The following is a 16,851-nucleotide window of genomic DNA, read 5'->3' as shown; positions in this document are numbered from 1 at the left end:
TTTTAAAAAGTGAAGACAGTGCTCTTGAGTTTTCTGCTCAGGTTGCTGAGCAGAAGTTAACTGAGTTTCTACTTCTATCTACTTTGAGTAATTTTCTCTTGCAATACGTGGAGGATGTGAAGAAGGTAATGGCAGAAAGTGCGACAGAGAAATGTGTTTCTTTCACAGATCGCTGCCTCAACTTCCCCAATCCAACCGTCTCTTTGAGTTTACCGCCGCTGCCCCCATGTTGGTCTGGTGTGGCATATGCAGGAGTGCTTTCGTAGAACTGTACAATTAAGAGGGACCTTAAAGATCATTTAAGTCTAATTTGCTGATTTTATAGATGAAGAAACTGAGGCACCGATTGAAGGGCAATATATTTTTATTGTAGAATGAAGAAACATTAAACCAGCCCTAAACAGTATTAAAGTAATAAGCTCAGAAACTCTTATTGCTCCATTTGTTAATTCTTCCAAAACATATTGAATTCCTTACTTTTTTGGTTGGGCATTAATTGGATGCTATGAATATGGTATTGAATAAGACATTCCCCACATTAGGGAGTTTACAGTCTATTTAGAGAATCAGATAATATAATACTATTGCTAGCTTTGCAGTAACATGAGTAAACAAAGTGTTGTTGGAACATTTAGAAGGAGGCTCCTTTTCCGCTTTGGGTGGAGGGTGGTAAAAGAAAGCCTCCTCATTGGGGTGAATTTTGATCTGAGCTCTGAAGAACACTTAGGCAAAGAATTGAGGGAAAGGGTGTCAGGACTATAAAAGCAGCATGTAAAAGGGTTTTGAGGCAAGAGAACAATGGCACAAAAGTCTTCTGCATAGGCCCTTATAGCTCTGTAGTTTCTCCCTTTTTCCAAGTGGCTGGGGCTCCTTGCATACATAGGTAGTCACGTGTCTCTGTGGGCCATTCATTACAGTCAGTACATTTTGCCTTAGCTAGTTGTTAGTCTCATGCTTATAATCTGGCTCCTCTTCTAGGCTCTAAGCTCCCTTTAGAGGAGCGGCTCTATCATTGTTTTCCTGTTTGACGTACAACTCAATGCTTAGGACACAGATGACCAGCAGATGTTTATGCCTTGCATAAATGTTTATTGTCTTAACACAGCCTTCTGGTTCTTCTCTGTCCAGACTCTACAATCTTCTAATTTTCTTAAGCTCCTTCTGGAATCTGTAACATGTCTGTGACCTCTTACTGGTTTATTAGCTACCTCTGTGGCCAGTCTGAGAGCTTCTTCTAATCTGCAAGTTTCACTAACCTAGTTTGCAGAAGTTTACATTCGTGAGGTATATAACAGCATGTGCTTTAAAGGAAGTGATGTCAAAAACTGATTGGGGGTATATAATTGAGTGACTATTCAATTTGATTTAAATTAACTCGCCTAGTTCTAGCAAGGCCAAATGCCTCCCCTCCCCTCCAACACCCCCCTTTAAATAAACTTGGTAATACTGGGGCAGGGGGAGAGGGTAGTGGAGAGGCTAATGTTAATACTTGAGGCCTTATGCCAGTCACTGGTAGTGTAGCCAAAATAAAATAGTGACTCAAGCTATAAAAATCATTGTAAAGTAAGTCCTATCTTTATTTATTCTTTCTTTATCAAATATTTTGAGAATGCTGGTTCTGTCTGTGTCTCGCAAAACATTAGGCTATTATTCTATGATTGTCTGCCAAGTACTAGGGAAATTATAGAAATGGACGAAAGAAACTGAAATCCTAGGAAGCAGGAATAAGTGCTCTAAATGCAATGTAAATTTCTGGTATTAAGAACTCAATAGAAGGGGTAATCTGGAGCTGGAAGGGAGAAATAATGATTGAAAATGAGTCTCTACCAAGTTCTGCAAATCTGGACAGGATCCTGATAAGTCAGCGCAGTGTTGTCGCTCTTCTTTCATGCCTTTTCTTGTAAGAAAGCGTGAAGGAGAAGGAGGTATGTCATATTAGGGGCCTAGAATATGTGAAAGGTTTGGACAGCCAGTGGAAAATGTGGTAAGACTATACAAAAGAAATTAACAAAATGACTGGCATCGGTGGCAGATATCCAAAGTGTCCTGTATTTGTAATGTGCCCAGTTGTACATTTGTAGCGCACTGTCCCTGGGCACACGTTCGTATGCACATTTCCTTCTGTAAATAAAATGGGGATAGCGACAATATTGCACCTACTGCTCAGAGCCGTTGTGTAAGCCATTGATAAACATGACTGATTAGATCAGCAATTGAGAGCGATGAACAATAATTTGTGAGTTCCAGCTGTTGCCTAGTTTATGTCACTATCGTTTGCTGTTAATAATTTTTTTCTTTTTTGCAACAAATTTTGCAGACTGGCTCTTACAGAGGGTTTGCATGTTGTAAACTGAAATGAGTAAAGGTGGCTTCACGTTCACAGAAGATTCACTTTGACTAAGAAAGACTGCATGCCAAATGTGAAATGAAAAATAAATGTATCACATTTCGGCACAAATTTTCTTCGCAGTCTCATTTGGAAAAACGACGAGTTTCTGAGATTTGGAAATGTTAACCATTTTCAGAGTACCACTGAATCCATCATTCTACCAAATAATGCGGGGTCTTTTTGCCCACAACCCACAGTAAAAAGCATATATTACATGACAACACACTACACATGGAAGCATACAGACACCTCACAGAAGCGAAAGCTTCATGAAACACTTTGCTCGCCCCTTATCACCTTCCCTAGTAATTGTTGCTCTAACGTGTTTCCTTTTTATTGTGGTTGTTTTTAATTCTGTCCATAATCCACTAAACTAATTGCATAATTCACTGATGAGCTACCACCTGCACTTTGACAAATACGGCTCATTATAAGCTTTTTCTGACATCAGTTTCAACTTTGAAATAATAGTTTCGGGGCGCCTGGGTGGCGCAGTCGGTTAAGCGTCCGACTTCAGCCAGGTCACGATCTCGTGGTCCGTGAGTTCGAGCCCCGCGATGATCTCGCGGTCCGTGAGTTCGAGCCCCGCGTCAGGCTCTGGGCTGATGGCTCGGAGCCTGGAGCCTGTTTCCGATTCTGTGTCTCCCTCTCTCTCTGACCCTCCCCCGTTCATGCTCTGTCTCTCTCTGTCCCAAAAATAAAAAAATAAAAAACGTTGAAATAATAGTTTCTATCTAGTATAAATTTTCAGAATCACGTTTTGCATTTCTAACCCTGGCCCCTGGCTTAAATTGTGTTTCTCTTCTATTGATTAGGTATCAACATGGTTTTTTACCACCTTTTCTGTCTCAGGACTGAAGGACAAAATCCACCATGTGGACAGCCTCCACCAGCTATTTTCTGCCATATCACCAGAACAGATTGATTTTCCACCTTTTGTCCTTGAATATGATGCCAGGGTAAGAAGTTCCAGGAGTTCTCCCTCACCCGGTGTAGTATCTTAACTGCTCTATGGGGCACTGCTTAGGCGCACAGCATCCTTTTATTATAAGATGGTATTAATGCAATTCATGTGTTTTAGTAAACTTGACAGTATCATTCAACATTCTCTTCCTGCAGTAACTAGGAAAACGCTTTGTCCTAAGAGAGCTTTTTCCTCAGTTAACTTTTCAAGGGGAGATTTTTCTGCTGGTTTGAAGCCAACCCTTGCTTATATGGTCAGTTTTCTGCCACCTCTGCCGAATGTCCTTAAGATTGAATCACTTTTTATCTACATAAGTAAGGTCAGAAGAATCTCTTGGTGTCTGACATTTTCAGCATTAATTCAAACAAGGTAGCCTATCTTAGTAGCCTTTACCCTGCTGCAAGTTTCATTTTGTTGAAAGTTTATCTAATGTTTTTAAGAACAAGCAACACTAGTATTATTATTACTTCTAGATGAATTTGTGAATATATCAAACACTAGTAAAGGGCTACTCTTGAGTTTCATTAAAGCTCTGTCCATCGCATTGTGTTTATTCTCACTACCGCTTTAGTAGTTAAAAACAAAACAAAAGTAAGTAATATGCTTGGCCAAAACATCATCAGTCTCCTTATTTAACTGTTGCTGATTACATAACATTATGCATGAATCAGGGAATATATTTGAAGGTTATATTAAGCTTCAAATGGATTGTTCTTCCCCAATTATTGTACAGCATGTATGCACCAAAATAAATATTCTACAAGACATTTTCTCTCCACCATTTCTTTAACTTCAGCTATAATTCCTGTGTTCCTTTATGTGAAGAGCAAAGTATTTAATGTGTTCTAATGACTAATAAAATTTCGTATTTGGCTTTTGTGCAGAGAGGATTTGTAATTGGAGTAGCTGGATCATAGAAAGATTGTTGAATATGTGGAAGGGGGGGGAAGAATACCAATTTGTGTTCATGCAGATTGCTGGAGTAGAAAATAACTTTATTATTATTCTTTTGAACTATATATCACTCTTCTTAATAATTAAAAAAAATGGATAGTGGGAAATGAAAGATACTAAAAGACATTTTGAGATCAAAAATTTGGAATGACAGTTCAAAGCTAGTGTCTGGATTTATAATTTATTTTCTGGGGTAGAACATACAAGTTGGATTGCATTGGTTAGAAAACCCAAACGACTGTTTTTTAAGCCAACACTTTCTATAATCTTAGGGGCCCATAAAACAGACTTTCGTTAAATATCAACACCACACTCTAGCTTGGTTTTGTTTGTCTGTTTTGTTTGTGTGCTTGTTTTAGGTTTTTCTTCTATTTTGTATATCAAATGCAGGCCTAATTAATGATGTGATTAATTACATTTTAATAAAACAACCTATAATGTAACACTTGGGTCATTGGATCATCTCTCTGTGCCTGTACTAGAGCTTTCTAAAATTGAGATATCAGGCCATCTATATATAAAGGCCAAAGAGAAGGACAAAAAAAGGGGAGAAACTAAAGGTGTCAGGAGACAATGTGGAAAGGGCTGGCAGAGGGCAGGTCACTAGATACTAGAGCTTTACATGTTACCTGCAGCACTTTGGCTCTGTGGTCAGTGGGGAGTGTTCTACAAGGGAGAACTGCCATTATATTTCTGTTTAGAACCATGGCAAAAGCAACAGTGCAGAACGTGACTGGAGAAGGATAACACTAGAGGCAGGGAGACAAGGAAGAGGCGAGTAGAGGATCGGAGGAGAAAGGAGACTAGAGCTGGGGCAGCAGCAGTGCTCATGGCAAGGGCTTGAAGATCTTAGATTTAGAAGTAGACATTTTAGGAAATGAAACCCACAGCATTTGGTGGCTGAGGAAGCCATTCAGGAAGATGAAAGGGCAAAGATGCCTAAAGTGACTACCAGAGCTTCCGCCGTGGGAGACTTGGTAGATGGCGTGGCCGCCACCCCAGAGGGGCATTTTGGAGGAAGAGCATGGGGGGCAGGGGCAGTGTTGGAGTGGGAGAGAAGAGACAGGCGGTGTGTTTGTTCAATTTGTGACACTGCGTTTGAGGTGGCCCGTGGAACACTGAGGTGGAGATCCAATAGGTGGTTGGTTATTGCCTTGTAAGGAAACATTTTCTCTTGCTAGGAAGAATTGAAAGTATGATTAGAGAAAAGGAAGTAAGTATGGAGTTGGTTAATTTACTGGCATGTTCAGTCATGCCTTGCACATAGTAGGTGTGATGTGGCGTTTGTTGTTGGCAGGTCTCAGCGGGCTTCTATTTTCTGGGTCTTGTGTGACTTAGAATAGTGACATAAGTTTTATGGGAATGAAAGGAACCTTTGAAGGTAGTTAGAAGGTAATTTTTATCTATCTGTATCAAAATGGTACGGAGACGATTTCAGACAGGGAGCTAGCCAGTCAGCACTCTTATAAATGTAGTCGAAGAAGAGTATACAAGTTTACCTGGCGACAGTTCTTCAAAGTTCTTTGACTGTTTCCAGAAATAGAGAAAATAGATTGCACGGCAGTCTCTTGCACAGTGTGAGACTAATGTAAAAAGCTCTATTTCATAGCATTAAGAATTAGATTTGCCCTTCCTACTTTATCACAATTTAATGCGGATGTAAGAAACCTAAAACAATATGGTAGTCGAATGGAACGGAGAAATCTTAAAGACAGACAGTGAACCATTTCTTTTCAGATGAACTTCAAAGTTGATTTATTTGTTGAGGCATGTTTCATAAGCATAGCTTCCATGCGTGTTGCAGATATAGGATTGGTTAGTATGAAAGATCTTGATGGGCAATTCTGAAATACAAAACAAAAACAAAAAGGCTTTCCTTAACTTTTTTTCAAATAACATGAAAGGCAGCCAATCCTAGGATTTGTTTCTACCTAATTTCTAGAAATGTTTTTAATATCTGGTCAGATTTGTAATCAGAAAGTAAGTTTTCCTAGATATTCTCTTGTTTTCCGGGCTAAGGTCCCAAGATCAATTCTTGCCCTAGAGCATCTGCTCTGAAGAATATTAGAGCTTTTGATTCCCTTAGATAACATTTAGCCACCTACTGGGTTCAAAACCAGATACATTTAATGCTCTGTCATAACCAGTAATGTAAATGTACTGTAAAGCAATGCTATTTTCATCTGTCCGCCATTCTGCTTTCCTAATTATTATCTACACTGGTGCTAAACAATTCTGTTTATGATTTACTGACAAGTTTTTTGTCAAATACTTTCCTTAGATATGAGAAATGAATCCTAAGTCCAATAAGTATAATCAGAGGTCCATCTACCATAAAGTGAACTGTCTTCATTTTTTTATTAAGATAAAGTTAGCCAAAATGAAGTCAGGAAATTTGCCCTTACTCTTGTTTTCCATCATTCTATATTAATTTAAGATGCAGCACACAGTAAGACAATACAGTCTAAAAAAGTAATCTGGGCGTTAGATTTGAATAGACGAGGATTTAAATTCAGACTCTTCTGGTTACCGCTGGCTGGCCTTAGGTGAGTTCTGCAAGCTGTGTGATCCTTGGTGTCTTGTTCCGTAAAAAGAGGATGTTATCTACTTCATGGCATTATGTGAGAATATGAAGGGATAATGAAAGGAAAGTGCCAATAAAGGGTCTGGTACATAGAATTAAGTATTAAGTAACAAGGTTATTTAAAAATATTACCATCCTGATTACCTCTGCCTACTCTACACCAGCTCTGACTGACTCCAGCGGACCTGGTTTGATGGCTGAGGGCCTTGCTCAGGGCCACACATGTGCTAGACATTTTACAGAGGCCATATCGCCGACTGTAAATCCCGTTCTTTCACATTCCCATTTGAATTGGTTTGATTACTTAATGTTCTTGTCTTTTTTTTTCTTCCACAGGAAAATGGGCCTTACTATACATCTTATCCCCCATCACCAGATTTGTGACCTGCCATCTTTTAGCGCTACTGGTTTCCAGGGACGTCACTTGCTCCACGAATTGCTACCTATTGAAGTGATATTCATTTTTGCTCTTCAGATCCAGAGAGCCTTTTGTCCCCACCTCTCTGGTATTTTTTTATTGACTGTATATTTTCTGGCACATAAGCAATCTGAAAATGGTAGGCCATTCCGAACTGCACACTTATTTTAAATTTGTATATTTGTATCAAATGAAAATGTTCATTTTTAGAGGGTTGTTAATAGAAATCGGGGAGCAACTTTTGAGTATCTTCAGTTTCCTGAGAGGGCACTGGATTCTCCGTTAGACCAGCCACCGATGTTGTCCATGCCATCTCTCTAACATTGCACGCTTCCTTTGTGTACTTCACTGTTTCTCAAAATATATAGAACCAGTGTGTGCTGACCATAGATGCATTGTTTGCTTCAGATCCTGGCACTACATTTTATGCAGATAATTTGGTTATGATGAAAGAGAATTGTCTGGGATCAAGGATGTGGAAATGTATCTGATCAAAATACCAAAATCATTAGCAAAATATAGGTCTTGGAATCTTACTGCGCTAGTTAAGACGAAGATTTAAGGACGAAAGTTCCTTGGATTTATGATTTGTTAAGATTGCCACCGTTCTGGTCTCAGTAGTGGAGGACAATAAGACCATATCTTCCGCCTTTTTCCTATAATCATGGGTGATTTGGTTGCCTTATTTTAGAGGACTTCACTTATTGGTACTCTTAAGTGAAAGGTATCTCTTAGACTCCATCAGTGACCCTTTCGAGAGCGTGGTCTTCCCAGAGGTGTGATTTTGTTTGGCTCTTAAAGCTACTCCCTCTAAGGACATTTCCTCGCAGTGTCTCTTGAGTTGCCTACATCAATATGGAGGAAGTTTGTTGCAACAAACGAAATTCCAGATCGCATTTGCCACTCAGACTCTATTTGTGCCTTAGCTTGTTTATGAATAAGAACCAGAATTACGATACCTACCTCACAGAGGTATCCTAAGAGCATTTAGAAAGGGCTTTTGATGCCTTTGGGTGCAAAATGCCAGCAGAGCTTATGTAGGGTGTCGTTTCGGTCAGTCTTTAAATGATAATAAATAGACTTGAGGGTACTACCAGGCACTCCTCTTCTCCTTGGCACCTTCTGAGTCATTTTTCTTTTCGTGGGACAAGAGCTGCTAGTGAGAAATCCCAACCGTGAGGACCTCCTTCCTACTTTGTCCAGAATTTCTTCTGGCCTGCTCCTCCCCCAGTGCCACACTTTAACAAGAGGCATGTGTTAGCCATTTTAAACATTTCTTCTTGAATTAAGGTCAAACCACTGTCATTTCCGTCTGGTTGTCTTCATATTCCTTTTGATTCCTACGCCACGCCCCTCCCTCAGTCCATCCTGTACATTGGCGGTTCAGGGAAGAAAAAGTAGAACCCTTCTGTTCCAGTGTGTTCAGGATCAGTGCTTCCAAAGGTCCCATACATCTGTGCCCAAGTTAATCGTTCAGTGGCGTTAAAGGAAACCTCCTCCTTTTATGACAGAGAAATTCCCCTATAGTTGTATTAGCCCCATTCAAGTAACAGGGGGCTTTACATTTCTTCGATAAACCCTCTTCTCTTTTGTATGTACTGGACACATTTGCTTTGCATCAGATATCAAAGCCACTTAGCTCCTTATATGTGCTTATTTGGTAAGAGTTTCCTGTTATGTTCCCTAGGTCATCAGGTCCAGACAGCCAGTCAGTTGGCTGGTATTAGGCTTCCTCCTTCCTCTCTGATAGCACTGCTTTAAATCCCTTAAGCTTTGAGCTTTAAAAATCTGAAAAATTATCTTCATCTTCTCCAGGCTATTATTAGATCAGAGTTGGGGTCACTGGGAGCGGTCATTAAAAATATACCACCTTTTCTTTTTTGAAAGTGGACTGGGCTACCTCCAGTTGGCTTCTGGCCTGAATCATTTCCTCTGTAGATAATAGAGGCTGCAAACTACTTTGCCGTTCAAAAGGAACTAAAATTATTGGAAAGAATAATTTGGAAAGAATGTCCCTCTGCTATATTCATATGAGTATATTAATGTCTAATAACACAAGCAAGATTCTACATATAGTGAAATTCTGGTTCAATTGATATCCTAGGGTATAAAGGTAATATGAAAGTATATACATATCAGCCCCATTTCACAATTTAATGGTGTCCAAAGATAAGGGCTGTACTTTTCAGTGAAACTAAATTTGGTATGGGACCAAGCTCATGCTTTTATAGCTGCCTAGAGTGTTATATAATGAAGTTGTTTCAACGCATTAAGTCCTACGAGGGGAACATAGTGACCTTATGGTGAAATGATCATGTAAAGTTCAGTATGTATCTGCCTTTGTCAACAGGTTGCGTTGTCTGGATAACATGCCATTTTCCAGGGACACATTAGAGGATAAAAGGGTGACTGGGTGGAGATGAGCACTAGCATCTGATGTTAATTCAAAGCCCCACCAAGTCTTTGATTTAATCCAACTTCAGTCATGCCAGATGCTAGTCGAATTGAGGAAGAAACAACTTCTAAAATTTTAATTTAATTCATTAATTCATCCAAGGCATAATAGGATTTTTTAAACAAGTACATTTCTTCAGCATATATTTGGGTTCTTCTTAACTCCTCTATATCCAAGTTTCTTGCTAGCGAAAATAATGTCTGGGAAAAAAACTATCTTTATTAGACTCCTAAAGCTTAGAGATCAAGTGGTTTCAAGATTTTCTTTTCTTTACTATACATCTTATTTCACTGGCTGGTGCTCTGTTCTATTTATTTTTTCAAAGGAATCCAAGTAGTTTGAGACCAAACAACAGGATTTTTAATTTTGATAGGAAAAATGGATACAGGTTTTTGATCACATATCTGAAATCTGAAAGGATTAAAATATCTTGCATTTCTAGAGAGGGATGAGAGTAACCACTCCAGTAGAAGAACAGGGCCTGACTATTTCTCCCTGTTCTCCATTTGCTTAGATATTGTTTAATGAATTCATACTGTAGGTAATGGTTTCTTTTCTTTGCAGTAGTTAATAAGAAAATGATAAAATGTGGTTTCGGTATAAGCTACAAATCGCTCTTTGTGTTTCCCCTGATTGTGTATGTATATATAGAGAGAGTTTATGTTGATTAATATATGAATAGAAATTATTAGAATTTGAAGTACTAGAAGGAGGACTGTATTTTAAGACCAGTGGATTGATTGTATTAATGACCCAGAGGACTATAAGGTAGCAGCATATACACCTCTAAAACTGGAGATGGCCAGTGAGTTTCAGATGGTAGTTCTCTTAAGTTATGGTCATCATAGTCCATATGCACTAGAATGTTTTACCTACACTGGCACTGATATACCTCATGGTACGTGATTGACTCTGGTTCAGGATTGCCTGAAACCATGAAAGATTAAAGGAGGACTCTACCTGTGATCTAGGTCATATCAGAAACCCAGAGATTATAAGGATTACCCAGTAGGCCAAACCCTATATATATATACATATACATATACATATACATATACATATACATATACATATACATATCCTATATACATCTACCTTCATACATATGTATGTGAATATATATGTGTGTACACACACACACATACACACACACCCAGTAATCCACTTTGCATCACATTCTTTGAATGTGGTTTCTATGGCCCATATGTAGATAACACAGAGCAATAAATAACATAGTTCAAGCTTTGATTCTATCAGAATAGCCCTTAAGCAGATGATATCAAGGTCACTTTATATATTAGTGGCTCTTTTGGATATTAGTTAATTTTGTTTTCGTTGCTTCCAGGAATAGTATCTAATCTTTTTACATGAAACAAGCATGAAATGTATAGGGTCACTGAGTTCAAGAAGAAAAACAGATATTCTATAGGTGAATTACACTAACAAAATCGTAACTGCTGAATGATCTAATATTTTTGTTGAACGGTTAAAATTAATACATTTTGTATATACAATCATACTTTTCCTTTGCGATGTGTTTTGTTAGTGTAAGCGCACAGTCATCATAAACTGAGCCAGCACTTTGTTAGACCAATTCTTGTGGGCCAAAATATTTAAATAAGAGTTTAACATATGTAAATGATTTTAATTGCTGTTGGGCACAGAAGACCCAAAAATGTTTTCTTGACATGATCTTAAAATGTGTTTATTCAGAATTCAGAATGCTTTTATGAATATTTTATTTTACTTTTTTTTTTTTTAATGTTTTTTTTGAGAGAGAGAGATACAAAGCGTGAGCAGGGGGAGGGGCAGAGAGAGAGAGAGGGAGACACAGAATCCAAAGCAGGCTCCAGGCTCTGAGCTGTCAGCACAGAGCCAGACGCAGGGCTCGAACTCAAAGACTGCGAGATCATGACCTGAGCCAAAGTCGGAGTTTTAAGCAACTGAGCCACCCAGGTGCCCCTGAATATTTTACATTTAAAAATATATTTTGGTCTTTCCGAAGTTGAAGTTAGATCCCATTACTCTGTAAATATAGCTGATGAAGAGCCAGTAGTAAAATGGTAGTGTTTATATTGAACCATAGGGTGGGATAGTTTGTTTTGGTCATTTACACCTGGATTTTCTATAATCACCAAAGTTAACCTATGGAGTTAAATGCAGTGAATTTTACTGTCAACCTTCTCTATGGGGACTTGGACTAGTGTTTCTCAAACTTTAATGCGCATACAATAAATCATCTGGCAATATGTCAAAATCCAGATTCTGATCCAGTAGCTCTGGTGTGGGGCCTGGGATTCTCAGTTTCTAACAAGCTCAGGTGATTATCAATACTCCTGGTCCCAAGACCGCAAGGAAAAGAGCCAAGACTATATTCAGCTTCCATATTTTCCCTGTTTCGAGGAAAGGAGACATAACTATCGCAATCCTTTCTGTGGGCCAGGCACTCCGATTCATTATCTCATTTAATCCTCCTACAAATCCTGTGAGGTCGATGGTGATAGAGAGGTTAAATGACCTGCTGAAGCCCACGCACACAAGCAGTGCATGACAGAGGCGTGTTTCTCAAACTTGAATAATGCACATCCCCTTTTAGTAAGGAGAGGTTGTCTTAGTTCCTCAGTGTTTACTCCATTATTTATTATGTTATCTCAGTATATATAAAGCTATGTATAATGCTTTACGCTTATAGTTCTTGCACAATTATAAAACCAGAAGAAGTTTATAGATTAGATACAAGCAAAACTATAAAACTAATACAACTTAAAGTAACCTTAACGAAATAGGATGGACAACGATGTTTTGCCCAAACAGAACTGTCAACCGTAATGTGATGATGGTACCGAGCCCTGTAGCACAGGTTCCTTCAGGCTCAGCACACACCCCCCCTGTGCTGTGTGTGCTGCGTAGCGACTCAGCTGTCTCCCCTGTGTGTCTCAGTTCAGACTGTTCCTTTCATTTGTTTAGCACATAGTGGTATCACTTGGCCTTCATCTAGCTTGAATGTATCGTTCCCCTATTAAGTCAGCCGCTGTTCTCCATAAGCCTTCCGCAGCCAAAGCAGAACCCAGCTTTAGTGTGCAAGTAAACATAAATACAAACGTAGGCACTTAAAACGTCCTGGCAAAATTGGGTTTTAAAGCAGTTTATGTTAGTAAACTAATATCCGGAACATGAATATTAATTATTTTGAAGTTTTTCATCAGCATGAAAAGTGTCTAATTCTCACAGTAAACTCATGGATTCCCCCAACCAAACACACACACACACACCCACACACTCACATTCCCCCCCACCGTTCCCCCCACCCCCTGACCCAAGAATTTTTAAGGATGGTTAGTTAATATTGGTGCTTTGGCCCCTAACACACCTGGGTTCAGACCTCGGGCATGGTTCTCCACCTTTCTGAACCTCAGTGTTTCCATGTGTTCAACAGGGATAATAATACTCATTGGATAATTAGAAAGAAATGCAATAATGCTCATAAAGCATGGATGGTTAAGTGTTTACAGAAGGTAGCTACCATTGCTTTGATTAGAAATAATAATAACTGGGGCACCTAGGTGGCTCAGTCGCTTAAGTGTCCAACTCTTGATTTCGGCCAAGGTCATGATCTCACAGTCATGAGATTGAGCCCCGTGTCAGGCTTCGCGCTGGGTGTGGAGCCTGCTTGGGATTCTCTCTCTCCCCCTCTCTCTGCCCCTCCCCCACCTCAGAATAAATAAATACTGAAAAAAAAAAAGAACAACTAACATTTGAGGACTTAGTATGTGCCTTCTACATTGCCAAGCTCTTTATATATGTTACCTTCTACATTGAGAGAGAGAATCAGGATTCAAATCAAAGTCTGATTTCAAAACTCATACTCTTAAGTAATAATACAAAGCATCGATATAAGTTGCTTATTTAACAAGCTTATTTAATTTTAATTTGTATTTTCTCAAAAATACTATAAAACTAATGATGTTTCTCTGGATGGGATGTGACTAAGGTTTTTTTAAACAATTGTGTAATGTGCTAAGAAATTGACACAATAAATATGAATTGTTTTTCAAGGCTATCATGCTAGGTTGTGGTCCAGTAAAAGTGTATTAGGACCGTTAGGCTCAACTTGTACATTAATGTTCTCTTGCACATTTAACATCTGTAACTAATGATAACATGAGATTCTTCCTGAATCTCGATATAGCTTTTTTGCAGAAAAAAAAAGAATTCCTCCCCCTCACCACTATTACATTCTTTGATAGTTCTGAGAAATAGTCTGCAGACATCTTAATTTTCACCTGTGAGACATATTTTTAAAAATTGCCCTGTCCTTTAAAATAGTTTCAAGTAAGTTTTTTACCTTCTCCTAGTTTTCTAAAATAAATTCTGGAGTTCTGAAAAGAACTCCAGATATGAACAAGCATATCTATAGGCTGGGTTTTTACTGTTTTGTGGTTTTTTTCTAATTGGGTGCTGGGAGAAAATACCAGGAGAGAGTTGTAAGAGGAACTCATTTATTAACAAAGATAGTATGTATCAAAATCAAGTTCTTTCCCTACTTCCTAAAACATACTTGCACAAATTATTAAGGCAGTGGAGATACATGAAACATGAGGCTGCCACTGAATTTTGTAAGGTCTGGTTTTAAAAATATATATATTTTCTTTATGACATCCTATATAAAAGCATAATAATAATCTATGTCGTGGAAATTATTGTTTCTGATCCAGCCTCTTTTCCCCATCTGCAAGATCTTTAAGTTCAATGAATGTATGGCTCTCCATCAAGATAGAAAAGGTGTCCTCTCTGCCTTATCCTGTAGCCCAGCATTGGAAAATTGTTCTGGCTTCACATTACAGATGAGGCCCAGTTTTACCTGCTTTTCTCCAGTTTTAGCAGCCTGTTACTTGATTTGGGTTGTAAGCCCTACTTCAAGTTATTTTTCCTCTTTCTCTTATTAAAGGCAAATAAGATCAATTCATTATAAGTTTGGATGGAATGGCCTCTCGTCTTTGAATTTTAAAAAAAATCCAAATTTATTTTTTTATAAGGAGGTATCCAAAGCATTTGACCATTTCATTATGTCTTCTAGTTGAGATGTGTCTGACATTTTCATTTTGAAATGCTTATTGTAAATGATAACATTGGTTGTTTAACACATTGTCTTAGGTGGGTTGTTATCTGTGAATTTTATTTCTAATAACAAGGTAAGTGTTAAAACTTACTGTGAAAGGGGCATAGGTTCTCAAACAGATGAGGAAGTAGAGGGCCAGGCAGGTTAAGGCAGCAACGTTGCGCTCACAGCCAGATCATGGCGATAGTAGGTAGTTTCAGGATGACCTTGCCATCTATAGCTGGAGCCCTTTGGTTTAACTATGTTTGCATGGCCCCTTGCCTTTGACATTCCCTCTGAGACCTCTAAACAAGTTTTGTTTTGTTTTTTTTAATTTATTATTTATCATTTATTTTTTTATCTAAGTTGCATTTGCTCAGCCAAGTTCCCTGGGAGGACCAGAGTTCAAGAATTAGCAGCAGAGTTATCAGTCAACTTAAAGTTAGGTAAGTGAATGCACAGTTCACAGTTCACAGCGGACATGCTGCACAGTTGTTTTCTTTGTAAAACACTTAGTACAAGACCAGAACTATGAGGTGCTATCATTTCCTTGTTGAATCCATCCTGTTGCTATGGAAAATGTCTTAGTAAAGTCGGTTTGGAGCCTCAGGTACCCCCATGGGAGTTACACAAGGAGTGAGAAAAAGGCAAGAACCCCATTTTTTTTTTTTTTTTAGTTTTTAGTGGAGTGGCATAGGGTAAGATTACTCTGCATCTGGGGCTTTTTGTTTGTCTTGTTTTTATGTTTATATAATTTATTGTGACATGTATCAAAATCAAGTTGTAAATATAATACCATCCTATATTCTTATGGATATAAAAGCTCTCGTGACTATACCTATTTCTATTCAAGTTTTATGGAGTATATCCTTTATTGGTATATGCATTTTTTTTATTTTCTCTTTACGTTTTTTGGCATCTTTATTGAAATGTAATTCACATATCATAAAGTTTATCCATTTAAAATGTATACTTCCGTGGTTGTTACTATGCTCAGTGTTATACAGCCATCACCACCATCTACTTTTAGAACATTTTAACACCCTAAATGGAAGCCCCATACCCATTAAGAGTCATTCTCCATTCCCACTCCCCTCCACCCTTCCTCCTGTGTTGTTTGGACTTTACTCCTCCCTCTAAGACACAACTCCATGTTGCACGATTGGTAGAACAGTGTCTCAATAAGTATCTGTTGAATGAATTAATACCCACATAGGTCCCTAGCTATAGCAACTGAGGAGTAATTGAAAGGGCAGTGGAATCAGTGTCAAAAGACTAGATTCCAATCCTGACTGATGCTTACCAGCAGTGCTGTTGTGGCTGTGGAGTCACTTAGCCGTACTAAGCCTCAGTTTTCATACCTATAAAACATTGATAGCAGTGTCTACTTCACAAGATGGTTGTGAGAATCACCCGAGAAAATATGGTCACAACACTTGGCACAGTGCCTGGCCCACACTAAGAAAGTCACTGACATTTGTTCTTGGTAAAAGAGAAACCCCTAGGTTGGTGACCGGGGGAAATGCCAGCTACCAGATTGGACATGAGAGAAATCTGGCAGCAGGCATTTGCCCTGGTCGCCAACCTAGGGGTTCCAAGTAGTGGCATAGCTCCTTCTTATTGCCATTCTTCCCAGTTTCCTTCCTCACGAGAGAGAATTCTAAAGTACAACTTCCAACTGTTCACTCTCCCTTGACCTCCCAACTGCTGCCTCTCCCATTTCCTCTCCAGCACGATCGCTGCGTCCTCCTCACGTGTGGTGTTGATTCTCACATAGTAGCTACTCCATAAGCTACTTTGTACAGAAGCGAGCGTGTCCAATGTCAATGCCTAATTTAGGCAACTGACAGCCTGGGACTGATTGCCAGGCCTTTCAGGGACAAGGGGACGTATTTAACTCTACTTTTCTCTCATAGCCACCACCTCCCCCTGCCTCTAGAGTTGCCTTAGCAGATTTCCTATACATGCATCTTACAAAAACATCCCTAC

At 38.9% G+C, this 16,851-nt stretch overlaps 1 protein-coding gene across 2 annotated transcripts in view; it reads left to right on the top strand.

Moving 5' to 3' along the window:
- Nucleotides 1-10,850, top strand: part of GDAP2 (ganglioside induced differentiation associated protein 2) — a 62,210-nt gene extending 51,360 nt beyond the window's left edge. For both annotated transcript variants that reach the window (XM_042953604.1, XM_042953605.1), the window contains exons 13-14: nt 3,205-3,348; nt 7,228-10,850. In XM_042953604.1, the coding sequence (XP_042809538.1) occupies nt 3,205-3,348; nt 7,228-7,275 (192 nt within the window). In that variant the 3' untranslated portion in view covers nt 7,276-10,850. The remainder of the gene's footprint in view (nt 1-3,204; nt 3,349-7,227) is intronic.
- Nucleotides 10,851-16,851: the final 6,001 nt, after the last annotated feature.

This window comes from Panthera leo, chromosome C1 (assembly GCF_018350215.1).
Source record: "Panthera leo isolate Ple1 chromosome C1, P.leo_Ple1_pat1.1, whole genome shotgun sequence".
NCBI lineage: Eukaryota > Metazoa > Chordata > Mammalia > Carnivora > Felidae > Panthera > Panthera leo.
The sequence above is the reverse complement of the archived record's forward strand: the minus strand, read 5'-3'. Positions and strand labels throughout refer to the sequence as shown.